We start from the raw sequence: 22,177 nt of genomic DNA, 5'->3' as shown, positions 1-22,177 counted from the left end.
TTAGACACCGAGTTAACTTTTCTATAGTCGACACAGAACTGGACCGGCCTGTCGGCCTTGGGTACCAAGACCACCGGGCTGCTCCAGTCACTGTGGGACTCCTTGACGATGCCCATTTCAAGCATGGCCTCGAGTTCTTCCCGAACCACTTTTTTCTTGTGCTCAGGTAACCTGTAAGGGCGGCTATGCACTACCACCCCCGGGGGCGTCTCAATGTGGTGCTCTATGAGGTTGGTGCGGCCAGGCAGGGGCGAGAACACGTCCGAAAACTCGGTCTGCAACTGGGCAACCTCCGTGAGTTGGGTCAGGGAGAGGTGGTCTCCACAGGGGACTGGAGAGGTACGCGATGCCAATGTTCCCTTTTGCACCTGCGGCCCCAGCTCCGCCTTCTCCGGAACCACCGACACCAACGCCACGGGGACCTCCTCGTTCCAGAGTTTGAGCAGGTTGAGGTGGTAAATCTGTAGCACCCCGCCCCTATCCATTCGCCTCACCTCATAGTCAACGTCCCTGACTCGCCGTGTGACCTCAAAGGGTCCTTGCCACTTGGCGACTAATTTGGAGCTCGATGTGGGCAACAGTACGAGTACTTTCTCTCCCGGTGCGAACTCCCTAAGGCGCGTACCCTTGTCATACAGGGGGGTCTGTCGTTCTTGGGCCTGCCGCAAATTCTCCTGAATTAGGTGCGTGAGTGTGTGGAGTTTTGTGCGCAGGTTAATAACATATTGGATTTCGTTTTTACTTGGTGAAGGTCCCTCCTCCCAATTTTCCCGCAGCACATCTAGGATGCCGCACGGCTTACGCCCATATAACAATTCAAATGGGGAGAACCCCGTGGAGGCTTGGGGGACCTCTCGCACTGCAAAGAGCAAGGGTTCGAGCCATCTATCCCAATTATGTGCATCCTCACTTACGAATTTTTTAATTATGTTCTTGAGGGTGCGATTGAACCATTCAACTAAACCGTCCATTTGTGGGTGATACACACTGGTGCGGATTGGCTTAATACCCAACAACCCATACAGTTCGTTCAGTGTACGTGACATAAACGAGGTGCCTTGGTCAGTCAGAATCTCTTTCAGGATTCCAACTCGGGAGATAACGCGGAAGAGTGCCTCCGCAATACTGCGTGCTGAGATATTACAAAGAGGCACTGCTTCCGGGTATCGCGTTGCATAGTCCACTAGAACTAATATAAAGCGGTACCCTCATGTTGACCGATCTAATGGCCCGACGAGATCCATCCCAATTCTTTCGAACGGGGTCTCGATTAACGGTAGAGGGCGCAAAGGCGCTTTTGGAATGGCCGCTGGATTTACTAACTGGCATTCACAGCACGCCGTACACCACCTCCGGACATCGCCGCGAATCCCTGGCCAATAGAACCGGGCCATTATTCGGGCTAGTGTTTTATCCTGCCCTAAGTGTCCAGCCATGGGATTAAAGTGAGCCGCCTGGAATACCAATTCCCGGCGGCTCTTCGGAATTAAAAGCTGCGTGACTCGCTCTTTAGTTTGAGTGTCCTGCGTCACTCGGTATAATCTATCCTTCATAATCGTGAAGTAGGGGAAGGACGGGGTGGCGTTTGGCGGGAGCGTTTGACCATCAATTACTCTCACTTGGTCAAACGCATGCTGCAGAGTCTCGTCTCGCAACTGCTCTAATGGGAAATCTGCGAGGGATTCCCCAACAGAGAGAGGAGGGGCCGGCGGCTCCTCACTCTGACGCGGAGATGACGTAGACGGCTCTGTGACAGCTGCTCCCGCCAATGCGACACCGGGACCTCCCCCTGTTAAATGACAGGACCCACTCTTCACTAAATGTGTTATTAAATCCCGAAATCCCGGCCAATCAGTCCCCAAAATTAGAGAGTGGGTAAGGCGAGGATTAACCGCCGCCTTCACTATAAATTTTTCCCCTCGAAAAAAAATGTTGACCGACACTAGAGGGTAGTTGTGAACATCCCCGTGCACACACACAACACCTTCACCAATTGTGCTCCCCCCAATGCCTCGTCCTGCACCAGGCTTTGGTGGATTGAGGTCTGATTACAGCCCGAATCCACCAACACCTGATACTCACCGGTATGCGATATGCTCCGGCCTGATCGAGGGCGGCTCCTGGTGCGTCGGGGATCCGAACCACCGCGCCCACCTCCATTACCGAGCACTGCTGTTGGAGGTGGCCCAGCTCCCCGCTGCACCAGCGAACCGGCCCGGGCTTCGTCTCTGCACTAGTGCTCTGGGGCTCACTCACCTGAGGGGGGAGAGAGACGGACACAGAAGGGAGACACGGGAGGGCACCGCGGGTGCGGCGGGCCAGCTGAGGTGGCGCCGGCCCCCGCCTCCACGGTGGGGGAATAGGGCGAGGAGGAGACACAGGAGGAGGGGAGAAAGAGAGAGAGAGAGGAGAGAAGAGAAGAGGTTGTCTGCTGTCCTGCCGTCGGGACAGCCGCCAGATGGTCCTCCGCCAGCTCGATTGCCTGATCCAGCGATGCCGGGCGGTGGCACTGGACCCACTCTGTGGTTCCCGCTGGTAGACGCGTGACGAACTGCTCCAGTACCACCTGGTCGATGAGTCCCTCGGCGTCGCAGCTGTCGGCCCTCAACCACTGCCAGCAGGCGTCCCGGAGTTGCTGGCCAAACGCGAACGGCCGGCCGACTTCCTCCAAGCGCAGAGCGTGGAAACACTGACGCTGTTGCTCCGGGGTGCGTCTCACCCGCTGGAGGACAGCCCGGCGAAGGTCCACGTAGGCCAGCCGGTGGTCGGCGGGGAGCTGTAGCACGGCCAGCTGCGCCTCTCCCATTAGCAGGGGGAGGAGACGCGCCGCGCGCTGTTCCACCGGCCACCCCGAGGTCTCCGCTACCTGCTCAAAGAGCATGAGGAATGCCTCGGGGTCGTCCTGCAGGCCCATCTTCGTGAGGGTGAGGGGGGAAGGGCCCGCGGCGGTGGAGATGGTGGACCCCGCCGATGCGAGGAGGTGCCGGAACGCCCAACGATCTTCCTGTTGCACCAGCACCAGGGCCTCGAACCGTTGTTCTTGCTCCTTTCGGAGGGCGAGCAGCGCCTGGTGCTGGCTCTGTTGGGCCGTGGTGAGGGCGTGGATCAGGTTGGCGAAGGTGGAGGACTCCATGGAGCTGTTCTCTTCTGTGCTCATTCCCGGGTTTCAGCACCACTGTGACAGTTCGTGTAAGTGGGTGGAGCACAGAAGGACGGCAGGACAGAACTGAGTTCACAAAACTCGCTTTATTCAGCTTTTCAGCGTATCTCTGTACTCTCACACACACACATACTCAGACACACGCACACACATCAGCCGTCTAGGTGTGGAGAGAGCTCCCTCTGCTCTCGCTCTCTCTCCTTAAATAGGGCGCGGTCACTGGGAAGACACACAAACATTAATTAACGACAGGTGTAGTGATTCTGCCACTTACCTTCCCTGACTCCGCCCTCCTGTCACAGACCGGCGCTTGACCACGCCCCCGCTGCCACACAACTATTTTAAAAGTGTGCAATAAGATTATATCAGTGCAATCACTTGATGTAATGGGCAGAGACGTACCGGAGAGAATTTAAAAGGCTACTAATATACTTTAAGATCCAACACACACACACACACACACACACAGTAGAAAACAAATAAGATTTCATAGGGCAAGAGACCACTGCACATGTTAAGAGTCATAAATCAGGCACACTACACACAGGAAATAATAGGTGAATCAACATTGCAACCAGTGTTATACTACGTGCAGACAAGCTAGGGTCTCTAAATCTATTTGGAGCCTACAACTCCCAGGTAATTAAGCTATAGCTTAAGAAGTGTACAGTGCCATTCAACAATATTGCACCATGCCAATTTAGATAAATACCAACCAAAAAGAAAAAACAAACAAACAAACAAACAAACAACAAAAAGATAAACAAAAAAAATAAAACAAAATGGCCTGTTACCCTCATCAAACTCTTAAGATGGGAGAAAACAGGAAGTCGATACTGCACTTGAAGACAATCCTTCAACTAATTTTGATTACAACCAAACCAGCAGTGTATCAAGTGTAAAGCACATGTATTAAGAGCATCTTAATACATGTGCTGAATTCCATGCTGACCAATATTTCATAAACCCTGCCTAAGGTTTGTACCTTGCATCTACAAGCACATGACTAGAGGCTTGATTACAGCATGGCTACATGGTGACTAATCTTCCCTCAACTACTGAGTTCTGGCTCTCAAACAAATTCCTGCCATCCACACATGCTGTGTCTACACACCACTGCATTTTCTTGTTCTGCAGACCGGTAGTAGAAACAGATAGAATGCCAGCTACTGCTGTCCCTAAATTATCTTCCCTAACTCCCCAGGGTTCTAAAGGCATCCTATTACACTCAGAAGAGAATGGTTTCCCTTTTGAGCTTGGCAGTTTCTTATCAGCTTGGAGTTTCAATAAGATTTTTTTTTCACCACTGTTGCTTCTGGCTTGTACATTACTAATGCACATCTATATCTAGAGTAGTTTTTTGACTATTGTTAAAAGAGTTATAAAAGTAACTTAAAAATCAAAGTCAAAAGTTGAAAATGATGCCAAAATTATTTAAAAGAGCATCTTAATACAGTGAGGGATTATGGGTGATTACAAAGTTGTGATTATTGAGCAGATGGTTATACCTGGGTGATAATACAGTTGGTGATTTTAGAGAGGGAAAAACAGGGAAAGGAATATAGTTTGATGACAACTAATTGGGTGATTAGAGAGAGGGAAAACAGCTGTTTAGAAAATGTAGGCATTTTTTATATAGGTTGTTGAATCAGGTTTGGCTGGGGCTAATTTGGATTCACTGATGATTTGTAATTGTGTGTTGTAAATATTTACCAATGAATCACATATAAAGCACATTTTGTAACTGACCAGCTGTAGATATATTTGTTAACAAGATTTTTAGCTCAGATGTTTTGTTAACAATTGTTTAACATTACAAAAACATGATCTAATTACTTTTAGCCATTTAAAAAAGTCATCGTATATACAGTACCAATTAGACCCATGATAAGGTTTAACTCTGTAATAAATTTGTCTCATTGATTTATTGTACCTGTAAGGAAACAGGAAAACATCCGGTCATAGGTAGAAATACACCCTGGATAGGAGGCTAGCCCTTCACAGTGACCATCTACACATATTCACACATTTATTGATAGCTCAGGACAATTTAGAGTTGCCAGTTCACCTAGAGGCATGTTTTTGGAAGGTGGGAGGAAATCAGTGAACCCAGAGGAAACCCATGCAGACACAAGGAGAACATAAACTCCACACAGATAGTAACTCAAGTTCAGGTTCAAACCAGGGACCCAGAAGCTGTGGGGTGGCATCCATTCTGCCCTTAAAGAAAATATGAACAACTACATTTACAAGTGTTATTCATAAAAATTTGTGAATTGCAAAAAAAAAAAATATTAATATATACTGCATTAATTAAAGTTATAATAAAGTGTTGTCTGTAATGCTCTAACATAAAATAATTCGCATTACATCTACTTTTTAAATAATATTCTGTATGTGGCAAAATTATGGACAAAGACCATTTCAAATAAATGTCATGTCCTGTTTTCCTGGGATATAAATGAGGTGACATTATGTCTCTGGAGCTGTACTGGAGGAATGAACAGCATTCTTTTGAAACATATTCCTTCAGTTAGTGTTTTGATGATGGTATCTAACATGTCGCTCCATATTTTCTCCCTAGGCCGGCTGGATTTTGGCCCTCACTGCAGTGGTCATGGCACCTTCAACATGGATGTTTGTGGCTGTGTGTGTGATGAAGGCTGGATGGGGAAGAACTGCTCAGAGCCACAATGTCTGGGGAACTGCTCTGGCCAGGGTGTGTGTGTAGAAGGCGTGTGTGTGTGTGACACTGACTTCAGTGGAGAAAACTGCTCAGAGCCTAGATGCCCTGGTGACTGCTCAGGCCAAGGTGTATGTATTGATGGAGAATGTGTGTGTGAGGAGGCCTACTCCGGAGATGATTGCTCCATGAACAGATGTCTGAATGACTGTTCTGAACAGGGGTTCTGTGTCAATGGAACTTGCCAGTGCAGGCTGGGATTCTTAGGTGAAGATTGCTCACGTATCTCCTGCGCTAACAACTGCAGCCATAAGGGAGAATGTAAGGATGGATTCTGTGTGTGCCAGGCGGGCTACATGGGAGATGAATGTGCATCAGGTGAGTGCTGTTTACCAAGCTTCCTACATTGAGATCAATCAGAATATGATCATTCTTAAGAGATGTGTGTTCCTGAGTATATATATATATATATAAACAAACATCATTCAACTTCATAATAATAGTATGTTGGTTTTAAATCCATTGCTTAGTTATTTTTGGGAACATAAATTGGAATCTCAAAAAGCCTACCTATCCAAATATTTTGTCTCATCGATTACCCTAGGAACATTGGTAATCAGTACAGAAACTATTGAGTTCACTCAAGTGCAAATTGTCCAGTGAGTGATTGTTTATTGGTGGCTTTCATTTCTATGTGTATATAGAAGAGCTCATAATCCTCACTGAAAGGCTTAAATTTAGCAAACACAAAGGACATGTTCCAATAAAATCACCAAAGAATCAAGAAACACAATCATATTTAAACACTGTATATCTGAAACAACTTACTATTGACTTTTTATACAACTTTTTTATAGTTGTATAAAACTCATCTGTGCTCACCAAGTAAATTTCCACTTCCTAGATCAAAATGGCAGCTACACTAGTGTTCGGTATAGTATGTTATCGGCGAACATGGCAAAGAATACTTTTAGCTTAAAATTTGAAAGCTCATTAGATGAACAGATAAAGGAAGAAGGGACACTAACTTTAGTGTATATTTAGCAGAAATGTACAAATCAGTGTGAGGTAGCTAGCCAGTTAGCTGATGTGTGATAAAGTGTGTGTGGCTTCTTCGGGATCGATTTCGGCTAACGGGGCAAAAATGAACAGAACATTTGGCCATAATGTGCCCAAAATGTCGATTGATATATATTTCTTGTTCATAGAACTGTTGCATAAGAGCAATATTACACTCGCAATCATGTGCATATACTGAATATTAATAGAACTGTGATTAGCTACAGGCATACCAATGTTCAGTATAACTGCATTCTTGCTTGTGTGATATTGTTTAATTATCAAATCAAATCAAATCAAGTTTATTTGTACAGCGCTTTTAACAATAAACATTGTCGCAAAGCAGCTTTACAGAATTTGAACGACTTAAAACATGAGCTAATTTTTTCCCTAATCTATCTATCCCCAATGAGCAAGCCTGTGGCGACGGTGGCAAGGAAAAACTCCCTCAGACGACATGAGGAAGAAACCTCGAGAGGAACCAGACTCAAAAGGGAACCCATCCTCATTTGGGCAACAACAGACAGCCTGACTATAATATTAACAGTTTTAACAGGTATAACCCTCAACTGTCCTCATGGGGCCGTCCTTCACAGGAGTGGGGCGATAAAACTCCGACCAGACACAGGGCACCAGGATGGATCAAGCAGGTCCGAGGGGCAGAAGAGGCCAGCATCTCAATCCCAGGATCAACATGTAACTCAGAGGGACAGATGGGGGGGGAGAGAAAGAAAACACGTTGTTAGGTATGCCCTAAAAATGACAAGTATTAAATCTGTGTGGTAGGCTCACAGAGACGAGAGTCTTTACATCAGGCATGACGCACAATGGCATGTTAATATGGTAAAAAATATATCATGACCTGCTCTGGCTGGATGCTTGATTGGGTGATGGGAGCACACTCCTCAGCAATGATGAGATGCAGATGGGACCCTTAGGCCTGGCCAAGACAATTCAGTTACATTTCACCGGGTCTGGGACATGCGACAGAACGTCTGACGGCCGATTCCCTGCAGGCTACGATAGCCAGTCGAGGTCCCCACCGTCTCCACCAAAAGATTTCCTGTTGACTCCATGTAACTCAGAGGGACAGATTTGGGGGGGGGGGGGAAGAGAAAGAAAACACAGGTGGTTAGGTATGCCCAATGTCATCTGAATAAGTAGGAACAGTATACATATTGCACCGAGTACAAGCAGGGACTCCGGCAACTAACTATGACAGCATAACTAAAAGGAGAGAGCCAGAAGGTAACACAGGCATGAGGGAGCCCCGGGACATAAAGCAGCCAGCCACTGCACCGTCAACAAACTCGAGTGAGCAAGCGAGTGGGGACTGACAGCATCCATACATCCCAGTTTACCAAAACACTCTATGTCTGAGGACCCTCCAGATCTACTCCTTTACCTCATAAACACCATTAACAAAAGGCTTGACTAAACAGATATGTTTTCAGCCTAGACTTAAATGCTGAGACTGTGTCTGATTCCCGAACATTACTTGGAAGGCTGTTCCATAACTGTGGGGCTTTGTAAGAAAAGGCTCTGCCCCCTGATGTAGCCTTCACTATACGAGGTACCAGCAGATAGCCTGCACCTTTTGATCTAAGTAGGCGTGGCGGGTCATAGAGGAGCAGAAGTTCACTCAGGTACTGTGGTGCGAGACCATTTAGTGCTTTAAAGGTCAATAGTAGTATTTTATAATCAATACGAAATTTGATTGGGAGCCAATGCAGTGTGGATAAGACAGGCGTGATGTGGTCATATTTTCTAGTTCTAGTAAGGACTCTTGCTGCGGCATTTTGAACTAACTGGAGCTTGTTTATGCACTTATTGGAACATCCAGACAGTAAGGCATTACAATAATCCAACCTGGAGGTAACGAAAGCATGGACTAGTTTTTCTGCATCATGCAATGACATTAAATTTCTTATCTTTGCAATATTTCTGAGATGAAAGAAAGCTATCCGGGTGATGTTATCAATGTGAGTTTCGAATGAAAGACTGGGGTCAATAATCACTCCGAGGTCTTTTACTGCTGCACGTGAAGAAACAGAAAGGCCATCCAGAGTTACTGTGTAATCAGAAAACTTACTTCTAGCTGTATGTGGTCCTAGCACAAGTACTTCAGTCTTGTCAGAGTTAAGCAGAAGGAAATTTATAAGCATCCAGTGTCTAATGTCCTTAACACATTCCTCAATTTTATTAAGCTGGTGTCTCTCATCAGGTTTTGCAGAGACATACAACTGTGTGTCATCAGCATAACAGTGGAAACTAATACAATGTTTACGAATAATATCGCCCAAAGGTAATTAGAGCACCATTTTGGAGTACACCTTTTCGTGATCTTGTCTACAACATTAAAGGCAAATGTCAAGTGTAGTCACAAAATCCTATAACATACAAGAAGTAGCAGCCTCCATAAACATGGGAACTTAAACTTTTTCCTTCAAGGGAAAGGCAGAGTGGTTGGAGGGGTGTTGTGTACTGCTTAGATGGAAATGATGTGATGAGGGTTTAATCAAGGGTTTCAGAGTAATATTGTTTCAAAAACAGTCAGGTGAAAAAATAAGCACATCCTGTGGAAATTGTAGGCTTTTCTGAATGTATTGAAACAAGCAAACATTTCACCTTTTTGATACAGTGCCTATACAGTAGATAAAGGTGATATACTTGAGCAAAACAACAAGGAAAATTAGCTCTTTCAATCTTTCAATAAAAAATATCAGTAGATGTAATATTCTTCTGTGGAAGAAGGAAGTACACCCTTGGCTTTGGAAGCTAGTATTGCCCCCTTTAACATAAATAACTATTTTGCATAATTGTCCAGCAGTCTCAGACATTGGCTTGCTGAAATTTTTGACCACTGTTCCATGCAAAATTATTTCAGTTGCAAGATGTTTAAGGGTTTTCTTGCATGTACTGCCCTTTTCAAATCTCCTCACAACATTTCAATGGGGTTCAAATCTGGGCTTTGATGAGGTCATTCCTTAACCCTCCATTTCTTCTTTTTGAGCCACTCCTTGGTGGATTTGCCAGTGTGCTTAGGATCATTATCTTGTTGAAGGATCTACCTCTGGTTGAACTTCAACTTTTGAACAGATGGCCTCGCATTATCTTCAAGCACTCTTTGATGTGATTCAGAATTAATAGCTGAATCAATGAATGCAAGCTTCCCAGTCCCTGAGGCAGCGAAGCAACCCCAAACTATAACATTTCCACCACCATGCTTCACAGTTGGTTTGAGGTTCTCCTGAAAAGCTGTCTTTGGTCTGCGCCACACATTTGATTCGTCTGTCCAGAACACATTATTCCAAAAGGCCTGATCTTTGCCTATGTGTTCATTGGCAAACTGCAGTCTTGCTCTAATGTCCCTTTTGGACAGCAAAGGCTTTTTCCTGGCATGCCTCCCACCCAGGTCAAATTTGTCCAGTTTCTTTCTGATTGTAGATGTATGCACTTTCATACCAACAGCTGCAAGAGTTCCCTGCAGATCCAGTGATGAAATTTTAGGGTTATTGGAAGCTTCTTTTAGCATCAAATGGTCGGCTTTTGGGGTAAATTTGCTGGGGTGGCCAGTCCCAGACACATTAGCAGTTGTTTGAATTCTATGCCACGTGTAGATGATTTTCCTTACAGTGGAATGATTTATTTCTAATAATTTAGAGATCTTTTTCAACCCCTTTGCCAGATTCATACGCATCCACAACCTTTTTTCTCTGATGTCTTTAGAGAGCTCTTTAGACCTTGGCATGATGAAACAACATACTTCCATAGCAAAGAGAACACCAGACCCGAAATGTCAAGTATAAATAAAACCAGTTCGACCTGCACCTCCACCTGCAGGAGGTTCTAATTAATGGCAGCTAATCTGGAACACCAGAGTCTAATTTTATGGACTTGAAAGTGTGATAAATGTAGGGGTGTACTTACTTTTTGTTTGTTTTTGTTTGTACTGATTGTTTTAAAACTCAAATTATGAATATGACTGCAAAATGTCAATTTTATGTGTTATTTGTTGGAGTATATCACCTTTATCTGTAGGCATTGTACCGTATCAAAGAGAGTGAAATGTTTGCTTGTTTAAATATGTTGTGAAAAGTCTACAGTTTCCATGGGATGTACTTATTTTTTCACATAACTGTACATTTCAAGTGTAAACAGTGAAGTTTTTAAACAAGTTTAAAGAATAAAATTTCCTTTATCACACCCAGTACTTTCTGTCATGTGTAGGCTGGGGACATGTTCATGCTCCCCAACTACTTTTTGAAAGTGTAGTCTGTTAAAAATCTTAGACACAAAAGTTTGTGACAAAAACTGATGAAAAAGTTTTCTAAAAATATCAGTTTAGACATATCCATGCTGTTATAGGGTCTCAGGCTGGTGTCTTTATTAAAATGCATCACACTGAACAGCTAGTGTAAATGAACCCAAAACAAATATATTATGTTTCTCCCCCATGTTTCATGTTTGTTTCAGATGGTGATATCATCACTTTAATGTATTATGGATTTATTTACAGAACACTACAATCAAATTACAAATGATAATTGTTGCTTATGTGGATATACATTAAGAGGTTTTATACTTACTATAGCTCATTAGAACAGCCAATTTAATCCTGGAGAATCAAAAGCTTCCTTGTTTTTCCTTCTTATGCCCTCCTAATAAACACACAATAGATTATGTAAACCCGGGTTTCCTCCGGGTGCTCCGGTTTCCCCCACAGTCCAAAGGCATGAAGGTTAGGTTAATTGGTGGCTCTAAATTGACCGTAGATATGAATGTGAGTATGAATGGTTGTCTGTGTCTATGTGTCAGCCCTGCGATGACCTGGCAACTTGTCCAGGTTGTACCCTGCCTCTCGCCCATAGTAAGCTGGGATAGGCTCCAGCTTGCCTGCGATCCTGTAGGACAGGATAAGTGGCTACAGATAATGGATGGGATGGATGGATAGATTATATAAACCACAGCAACTCAATAAAAGAAAATCTAAATCTAAAGAAATGTGGATTTAAATATTAGTTAAATTGAAAGGTTTTCATGTATGGCCTGCTTGATACTGCTGAGTCAAAAGGTTTCAGAAATGCTTTCAGTGAGAACAGGTGTCTAATTAATCACACAAGATTTGGTCCCCCCCAGCATTTTACAAAATAATTTTTTTGGCTTCTGAAATTCTATTTCTGTTTCTTGGTGTGTATTTTCCTGTAAATGTTACTGTTGTTCATGCAATAGTGCTCCATAAAAAGTGTTTTTTTTTTTTTTATACCAGCATCCATGCATGATGCCTTGACATGCTCCCAGATGCATGCTGTCAAATGTATAAATCAGTGTAGAACTTTGCACGGGTGGGTGAAGCACAGAAGTACGGCAGGCCAGAACTGAGTTTCCAAAAACTCTTTATTAACAATTTTCAGTGTTTTTCACTCTCCCAGACACTCAGACACATGCGCACACATACATCAGACATCTGGTTGGGGAGAGAGCTCTCTTCCTCTGCTCTCTCTCTCCTTATATTGGGTGTGGTCTCTGGGAAGACAAACAAACACAGGTTAATTGACATCAGGTGTAGTGATTCTGCCACTTACCTTCCCTGACTCCGCCCTCCGGTCACAGACCGACGCTTGACCATGCCCCCGCTGCCACATACCCTGACCGCCCGACTCAGGCCGGGCAGCCATCCAGCCTGCAGCCGACCTCCCCCCTTGACGGGACAGGAAGTCCGCCACAACCATCTGCGCCCCCAGCCTGTGAATCACCTTGAAGTTAAAGGGCTGGAGTGCCAGATACCAACAGGTGATCCACGCGTTGGCATCCTTCATGTGGTGGAGCCACTGGAGGGGCGTCTGGTCCGAACAGAGGGTGAAAGGGCGTCCCAGCAGGTAGTAGCGGAGGGCGAGGACCACCCACTTGATGGCTAGGCGCTCCTTCTCGATTGTGCTGTAGTGCCCCTCATGCACTGACAGCTTCCTGCTGATATACAGCATGGGGCGATCCTCCCCCTCCACCTCCTGGGACAAAACAGCCCCCAGCCCCCTGTCCGACGCGTCTGTCTGCAACATAAAAGGGAGAGAAAAGTCAGGGGAGTGTAACAGTGGCCCCCCACACAGTGCAGCCTTCACCTCAGAGAAAGCCCGCTGGCATTGCTCCATCCACTGGACCGGATCTGGTGCCCCCTTTTTAGTGAGATCAATCAGCGAGCTGGTGACGTCCAAATAATTAGGTATAAACCTACGATAGTAGCCAGCCAGCCCCAGGAACTGTTTCACCCCCTTTTTGGTCTTGGGCCTTGGGCAGGCCGCAATCGCTGCTGTCTTATTAATTTGGGGACGCACCTGCCCATTGCCCAAGTGGAAGCCCAGATACCGTACTTCCACCCGCCCAATCGCACACTTCTTTGGGTTGGCCATGACCCAAGGATGGCCCTCAGGTGCTGCAGATGCCACAGCCAGTCATTACTATAGATTATTATGGCGTCCAAGTATGCGGCCGCGTAGGTAGCGTGGGGGCAGAGGACCCTGTCCATGAGCCGCTGGAACATAGCAGGCGCCCCAAACAGCCCAAAAGGAAGTGTGACAAATTGGTGTAAGCCAAACGGTGTGGAAAAGGACGTTTTTTCTCGGGATAATGGAGTCAAGGGGATCTGCCAATAACCCTTTGTCAAATCCAGTGTTGAATAAAAGCGAGCCGTGCCTAGTTGATCCAGCAACTCATCAATGCGAGGCATTGGGTACGTGTCGAATTTAGACACTGCATTGACTTTTTTATAGTCCACACAGAACCGGACCGACCCGTCGGCCTTGGGAACCAAGACCACTGGGCTGCTCCAGTCACTGTGGGACTCCTCGACGATGCCCATTTCGAGCATGGCCTCGAGTTCTTCCTGAACCACCTTTTTCTTGTGTTCGGGTAGCCTGTAAGGGCGGCTGCGCACTACCACCCCCGGGGGTGTCTCAATGTGGTGTTCTATGAGGTGGGTGCGGCTGGGCAGGGGCGAGAACACGTCCGAAAATGCGGTCTGCAACTGGGCAACCTCCGTGAGTTGGGTCAGGGAGAGGTGGTCTCCACAGGGGACCGGAGAGGTAAGCGATGTCAACGTTCCTTTTTGAACCTCCGGCCCCAGCTCCGCCTTCTCCGGAGCCACCGACACCAATGCCATGGGGACCTCCTCGTTCCAGAGTTTAAGCAGATTGAGGTGGTAAATCTGTAGTGCCCCACCCCTGTCCATTTGCCTCACCTCATAGTCAATGTCCCCAACTCGCTGTGTGACCTCAAAGGGTCCTTGCCACTTGGCGATCAATTTGGAGCTCGACATGGGCAACAGTACGAGTACTTTATCTCCCGGTGCGAACTCCCTAAGGTGCATACCCCTGTTGTACAGGCGGATTTGCCATTCTTGAGCCTGCCACAAATTCTCCTGGGTTAGGTGTGTGTGTGGACTTTTGCGCGCAGGTCAATAACGTATTGAATTTCGTTTTTGCTCTGTGAAGGTCCCTCCTCCCAATTTTCCCGCAGTACATCTAGGATGCTGTGCGGCTTACGCCCATATAATAATTCGAATGGGGAGAACCCCGTGGAGGCTTGTGGGACCTCTCGCACTGCAAATAACAGGGGTTCGAGTCATTTATCCCAATTGCGTGCATCCTCGCTTACGAATTTTTTAATTATATTCTTGAGGGTATGTTTGAACCGTTCGACAAAACCGTCCGTTTGTTGGTGATTAAACGCTGGTGTGGATCGACTTAATTCCCAATAACCCATACAGTTCGCGCAGTGTGCATGACATAAACAAAGTGCCTTGATCAGTCAGAGTCTCTTTGGGGATTCCAACTCGGGAGATGATGTGGAAGAGTGCTTCCGCAATACTGCATGCTGAGATATTGCGAAGAGGCACTGCTTCTGGGTATCGTGTTGCATAGTCCACCAGGACTAAAATAAAGCGATACCCTCGTGTTGACCGATCTAATGGCCTGATGAGATCCAGCCCAATTCTTTTGAACGGGGTCTCGATTAATGGTAGAGGGCGCAAAGGCGCTTTTGGAATGTCTGCTGGATTTACTAACTGGCATTCGTGGCATGCCGTACACCACCTCCGGACATCACCACGAATCCCTGGCCAATAGAACCGGGCCATTATTCGGGCTAGTGTCTTATCCTGCCCCAAGTGTCCAGCCATGGGATTAAAGTGAGCCGCCTGGAATACCAATTCCCGGTGGCTCTTTGGGATCAAAAGTCGTGAGACCGTCTCCTTAGTCTGAGTGTCCTGCGTCACTCGGTATAATCTCTCTCTCATAATGGAGAAATAGGGGAAGGACGAGGTGGCATTTGGCTGGAGCGTTTGACCATCAATTACTCTCACTTGGTCAAACGCATGCCGCAGAGTCTCGTCTCGCGACTGCTCTAACGGGAAATCTGCAAGGGATTCCCCGAGAGAGGGAGGAGGAGCCTGCTGCTCCTCACTCTGATGTGAAGATGATGTAGACAGCTCTGTGACAGCTGCTCCCGCCAATGCCTCTCCGGGTCCTCCCCCTGCTGAACTACAGCAGGACCCACTCTTTACTAAATGAGTCATTAATTCCCGAAATCCCGGCCAATCAGTCCCCAAAATTATTGAGTGGGTAAGGCGAGGATTAACCGTTGCCTTTACACTAGATTTCTCCCCTCAAAATAGAATTTGGACCGACATTAAAGGGTAGTTGTGAACATCCCCGTGCACACACAACACCTTCACCAATTGTGCTCCTCCAATGCCTCGCCTTGCACCAGGCTTTGGTGGATTGAGGTCTGATTACAGCCAGAGTCCACCAAAGCCTGATACATATCCCCTTGGACACTCACCGGTATGCGATATGCTCCGGCCCGATCAAGGGCGGTTCCTGGCGCATCGGGGATCTGGACCACCGTGCCCACCTCCATTACCGAGCACTGATGCTGGAGGTGCCCCGGCTCCCCACAGTGCCAGCAAACCGGCCCAGGCTTTCTCTCTGCACCGGCGCTCTGGAGCTCACTCACCTGAAGGGGGGGAGAGACAGACACGGAAGCGGGAAATGGGAGGGCACCACAGGTGTGGCGGGCCGGCTGGGGTGGAGCCGGCCCCCGCCTCTGCGGTGGGGGAACAGGGCGAGGACAAGACACAGAAGGGGAGGGGGAGAGAGAAGAGAGAGGAGAAGAGGAGATCTGCTGTCCTGCCATGGGAAAAGCCGCCAAATGATCCTCTGCCAACTCGATGGCCTGATCCAGCGATGCCGGGCGATGGCACTGGACCCACTCCGCTGTTCCTTCGGTAAGCCGGACGATGAACTGCTCCAGTGCTACCAGATTGATGATTACCTCGGCGTCATGGTTGTCAGCCCTCAGCCACCGCCGGCAGGCGTCCCGGAGTTGCTGGCCAAACGCGAACGGCCGGCTGACCTCCTCTAGGCATAGAGCACAAAAGCGCTGGCATTGTTGTTCGGGCGTGCGTCCCAAACGCTGGAGGACGGCCCGGCACAGGTCCGCGTAGACCAGCCGGCTGTCAGCGGGGCGCTGTAGCGCGGCCAGCTGTGCCTCACCCGTTAGCAGGGGAAGGAGGCGCGCCGCGCGTTGTTCCACCAGCCAGCCCGAGGCCTCTGCTGCTTGTTCAAATAGTGTGAGGAAGGCCTCGGGGTCGTCATGTGGACCCATCTTCATTAGGGTGAGGTGGGGTGGGGTGGGCCCGCGGCGGTGGAAGTGGTGGACCCCGCCGACGCGAGGAGGTGCCGGAACGCCTGATGAGCTTCCTGTTGCGCCAGCACTAGGGCCTCGAACCATTGTTCTTGCTCCTTTCGGAGGGCGAGCAGCGCCTGGTGCTGGCTCTGTTGGGCTGTGGCGAGAGCGTGGATCAGGTCTACGAAGGGGGAGGACTGCATGGGGCTGTTCTCCTCTGTGCTCCGATCCCGGGTTTCGGCACCACCTTAGAACTTTGCACAGGTGAGTGGAGCACAGAAGTACGGCAGGCCAGAACTGAGTTTCCAAAAACTCTTTATTAACAATTTTCAGCATTTTTCACTCTCCCAGATACTCAGACACATGTGCACACACACATCAGCCGTCTGGTTGGGAAGAGAGCTCTCTTCCTCTGCTCTCTCTCTCCTTATATCGGGTGTGGTCGCTGGGAAGACAAACAAACACAGGTTAATTGACATCAGGTGTAGTGATTCTGCCACTTACCTTCCCTGACTCTGCCCTCTGGTCACAGACCGACGCTTGACCACGCCCCCGCTGCCACAATGAGATCTTACAGATTTTCATTTGGGAGATAAGTGCATCATTTTCAGGGTGAGTCTAGATTTTTAACTAGGACTTTAGTTCTTCTTTAGAAATTACTTCTAAAGTGCTTAAATCTTGTCTGAATTAGGAACTGATTCTCCAAAACCATTCGAAATCCATGCACAAGTCTACCTGAAGTAAAAGAGCAGCTGCACACCAAGCAATAGCAATTAAACCCCCTGCTGAACCCTCCGCACATGCACGCACGCGCACACATGCATTTAATCACGGGCGATTGCTCTAAGACAACGAGGGAGGCTCAGCCTCCTCTAAAAATGCCCTTATAACTTTAATGTGCGTGTGAGTTTCTCCCCCTCGTGACAGCGCAATGCAGTGCAGCCTCAGTGCACTTCAATGGCATTTGGGAGCTATGTGCTTTTCAATCTCAAAATGCAAGACGGTTATTGGACAAATACTGCGAAAATGCCCACCTACGGACTCCCACGGACTCCCACCCTCAGTGGACTTCAACGGCATTTGGGAGCGATGCGCTTTTCAATCTCAAAATGCAAGACGGTTATTGGACAAATACTGCGAAAACGCCCGCCTACGGACTCCGAGCCTCACATGGGAGGGACATGGCAGTTTCCGCGAGGAGACTGGTGATTGGTGAAAGCGGCCGGATATTTTCTTTGATTGACAGCTCGTTTCAACTATAGACAGGCAGCGGTGAATCTCAGTTCAGTCCCATGCGGATTCGCAAGTGCTGTGGTGTATTGTAAGAGATCAGCTTACATTTTGGTTTCATTCATTACATACGGTTTCTACCAGCTTTTTTAGTTTGTATATATTTTCACTGTAAATAAAGTGTAAATATAGTGTTGTCAAGTTTGCTATCTTAGTTCCAGAAATTTTGTTTATTTGAGTGACTGAACTTGAACTTGAGGGGGCTAGTCAGCTAGCAAGAAAGCTGCGCACGGATGCCGAGCATTGCTGATTTAATTTTGGTGAAGCCATTTGCCAGTCTTCCTTTCGAGGAAAAAATTAAAATTAAAGAGACCAACACCTCAAACTGACTTGGTGAAAAAGGTAGGGAATAATACTCGTTCCTTTCAGCTCTCCTGGTACGAGAAAATGAATTGGCTAACAGCAAGTGACCCACATCAACAACAGTAAATAGGCTACTTTAGTAATATGTCATGGATGGACCAAAAATATAGAATCTATTTAAAATGTTTATGCTGAGTATATTATATTGGGATATATATTTTTCTGGATATGAATTAAACACAGCTACAATTTGGAAAACGTTTTTAAACAAAAACACAGCCGAGAACATTTCACACTACAGACCTGGATTAAAAGTGAAGGGTTATCAAAATTGTCAATAAAACATTTCTCAGTCAAAATAAGTAAAATATAGGGAAAGTGTCATTGAATGAAATGTGTGGCACCCAGCTCTACTGCTGAGGTTCCTGACAAAGAGCTGCTTTCAATAATGATCAATTTTTAAACAACATGCCACAATTTTAAAATATAAAATGTTAAAATATACCCCCCCCCAACACCACCATCATGTATATTGGATAGTAGGCTAATGGGCCAAAAGAACCTGTTATTTCACAGTTTGTGACCCTGCCAACAATCAGCCAGATCAGAGGCAAGAGTATGGGCAAAATTGATGTTTTTTCTTTTAAAATCTGGAAATATCGTAACCGACCAGCCTCCCCTGTTTGAAAGACTACCAGCCGCCACTGCATTTAATCGATCTGAAGCGGTAACCACACACACACACACACACACACACACACACAGAGAAGCTATAAAATTGGTGATGTCTCTGAGTTTAACATCATTCATTTGTCAAAAGTCACATTCACTTCAGACTGCTCTTCACATTAGTCAGGCCTGGACAGTTTCTGAATAGTGCTCACTTGTTTTTTACAGTTGTACCGAGAAACAAAAAAGAGCGAGAAAACAGGCATCATTGCTGAAAATAACTGGCACCTTTTGAGAAAGGAGAGCAAGATGAACAGAGAAAATGGGCAAATCACTCCATCAGTTCAATGTCATTCAATTCTCATTTTCTTGAAGACCTGGTTGAGGCAAAATTGCTCATTTCATTTCAGTTGAGGGGAAAATCACAAGAGAGAGGCAGGATAATACAGAAAAAGTCAGGTCAACTCTAATGATCTTCTCAGGTACTTTGGGAGCAGCATTGAAGAGACATTATGGGTTCAGACAAGTGACAGTATTTCTGTAAAATGAGAGGTTAATTATGAGGAATTGCAAAAGAAAAAAAGAGCTTCATTTAAAATGTCTTCCCAGTTTTTGGAATTTTGATCTTTTTTACTTGTTGTAAGTAAAAAAGAAAATAAATACTATACACTCTTAGAAAGGATGTGTTAAAACTGACACAAAGTGTGTTAAATTCTTACACATCAAAGGGTGAATTTTGGAACAATGCTTGTGGTGTTAATTTTGACACATGCTCTGAGTTAATAATTTTAACACAGTGAATACTGTATATCAGGAAGGTTAACAAGATGATGTGTCAGGGTGTAATATTAACACATTATGTGTGTTATAGGCTACACACATTGTGTTAAAAACTGCTTAAAACCCTATATAAAAAGTGTTATTTGACACAGATTTATTTAATGACAATAATACACTATTTCTGACTTCCATACATTTATCATGAAGCATTAACAATAATATTCCCAGAAAACAAACAGCAGAATATAACAATACAAATTCATGGAAGAGAATTTCATATAATTTCATTTTTAATAGAGGAAATGTATGACATCAGACAAAACAGTTATTTTTCCAATTTCATTAGGCAACATGACACATAACCACACCTACATTTCACTTATTTCAAACTTTGTATCTTGGTATGATGTAGATCTCATCATCCAAAGACCCAGGAATCATTGGCCAAGGATCGTTTTCAGATTGGTACATTTGCTGCATAATAAATTCATAAAATGTTAACATTTAGATAGATAAAGCAGCTGACACTTTTCTTTCCAATATTTTACATAAAGCATTAGCTGATAATTACAGCTCATTTCCTCCCCCACTTCCCCAGCCCTCAACGTAAAATCTGTACACTTAATGTACACAGTTATCATGAGGCTGCAGCTACACATTCATACACCAACATTCTTACAGATGTGAACTATATTTTCTTAAATGTATTTGTATTAAAAGGATTGCCATTATGTGAAATAATTGGATTAAGCTAGCCATGGATATATGAGGTTTATCTTAGTTAGCTATACAGCAAAGTTAGACAGTTAACCAGAAGAAAAAAAATATTCCCACCCATGATGCTGAATAATTAGTAGAATTTATAGTTCTAGCCAGTCTCTTTAATAATACTAACTACAAATTATTTTCCATCAAATTTTCATCTTGCAAACTGAGCAACAATACTTTTAAAAAAATCTCCCCACCTGTGCCATTTTGATATTAAAGTTAGCAAATGTGTCTAAATGTCTAAAGTTAATGAAGAGTAAAATACAGGGTCTAACAGTTCTGTTAGAAATCAAACTAAACCAGTATTAAAAATAACAGCAGCAGAAGATGTCATTTTTGCATGTAAATATATGTTAAGAAATAATTTAAAGTACAACTTACCTCAATAATTTTGCTCTAGCTGTCACCAGTGAGAATCTTCTGACTGTCACAATGGCAATTTCGACATTGTACAACTCCCACGATGCTTCTTATCACACACTGTAACCAAAATCAGTAGACATTAGCATTACCTGGTGACACCACACATGAAACACACACACTTGCTAACCAAAACCAATTACCTACTACTGTAACTACAACATAAACCAACCTTTACCTTTTTCAAAAGCACATTGAATATAGTTGTTAGAAACAAGTAGCAAGCTAACGTTATTCAAGCTGAAGATACAGAGTGCTCATGTTAATGTAGCACTATTTGAGTAACTCCATTATTTAAAATCCCCCCCGTAATCCCTCACCTGAGTTATTATCATTCCACCAATATCCAGAGGGTTCTAAGCAGGGGTCTTCAGTCTTATCTGCAAAGGGCCAGGGTATTATACTGTGAGTAGCAAGTAAGTACACTGCAACCCGCAATAACAAACTCTTTGGGGGACGTCCACATAGTTCTTTATACAGAAAAGTTTGTAATACTGAAATAGACCCACTTGTCACACCAAACACTCACATTATATATGAAATTTTAGGCACAATCTCTTTATCAGGAATTTCTCTTTCCAAGTCACTATCACAGTTCATTGACTGAGTTAAAGGATCACAAATAGAGGTGATGATTTCTTTGTCTGTTATGGAAATGACTGAGGTTACCGGTGTACCGTTGTCAATATCCACCCACTGACTTATGTTTTCTAAATCTTCACCATTCAGTTCATTAATGTGTTGCAAATCACTGATGATGTCATTTATGTCATACTGCGAGGCTAGGCAGAGGTATAAAAACACCGCCAGTATGCTTTGAATTTAGCAGTATCACCAGTCATTCCCTTTTATTAATCCTTTGATTACCGTTATCGATACCTAAGCAAGGCTAGTTAAGCCTTTGTTTTATGGCGTAAACATGTGTCATTAACTTGACTGCAGACTTGATTACTTATTGTTTGTCTCTGGTGGGAAGAGGAGTGCATGGCTCAGTGTGTCATGTAAGCAGGCGAATGACAGATGTAATTGCCTAAAGAGTGTTTATTTACAAACAGGCAGGCAAACAGTTCGAAAATGTAAGACAAAGGCAGGGTTGTGAAACAGGCATGGTCAAGCGAGGCACAAATAGAATGGTGGAGGCAAAGATGAAAGACAGAGTCCAAACACACAAAACAAAATCAAAACCAGAAAGCTAATACATAGATACAAGGCTTGGTAACATGAGACACTAGGTACAGCGCATATACTTCGCCAAGTCTCTGTGTTTAGAGAGTCCTTATAAGTGCACGCTGTGATCGTGGTCTAATCTGGAACAGGTGCTTAGTATTTAGTCCTAATGGCACTGTGCCCAAGCATGCTGCATG

General features: G+C 45.2%; 1 protein-coding gene across 1 annotated transcript in view; it reads left to right on the top strand.

Annotated features, from left to right (window-relative positions):
- Positions 1-22,177, top strand: part of tnr (tenascin R (restrictin, janusin)) — a 169,635-nt gene that overhangs the window by 9,775 nt on the left and 137,683 nt on the right. Inside the window, exon 2 of the mRNA XM_060918788.1 lies at positions 5,745-6,221. Within this exon, the coding sequence (XP_060774771.1) occupies positions 5,745-6,221 (477 nt within the window). The remainder of the gene's footprint in view (positions 1-5,744; positions 6,222-22,177) is intronic.

This window comes from Neoarius graeffei, chromosome 1 (assembly GCF_027579695.1).
Source record: "Neoarius graeffei isolate fNeoGra1 chromosome 1, fNeoGra1.pri, whole genome shotgun sequence".
NCBI lineage: Eukaryota > Metazoa > Chordata > Actinopteri > Siluriformes > Ariidae > Neoarius > Neoarius graeffei.
Note: the sequence above shows the minus strand (reverse complement) of the source record. Positions and strands in the feature narration are given on the sequence as shown.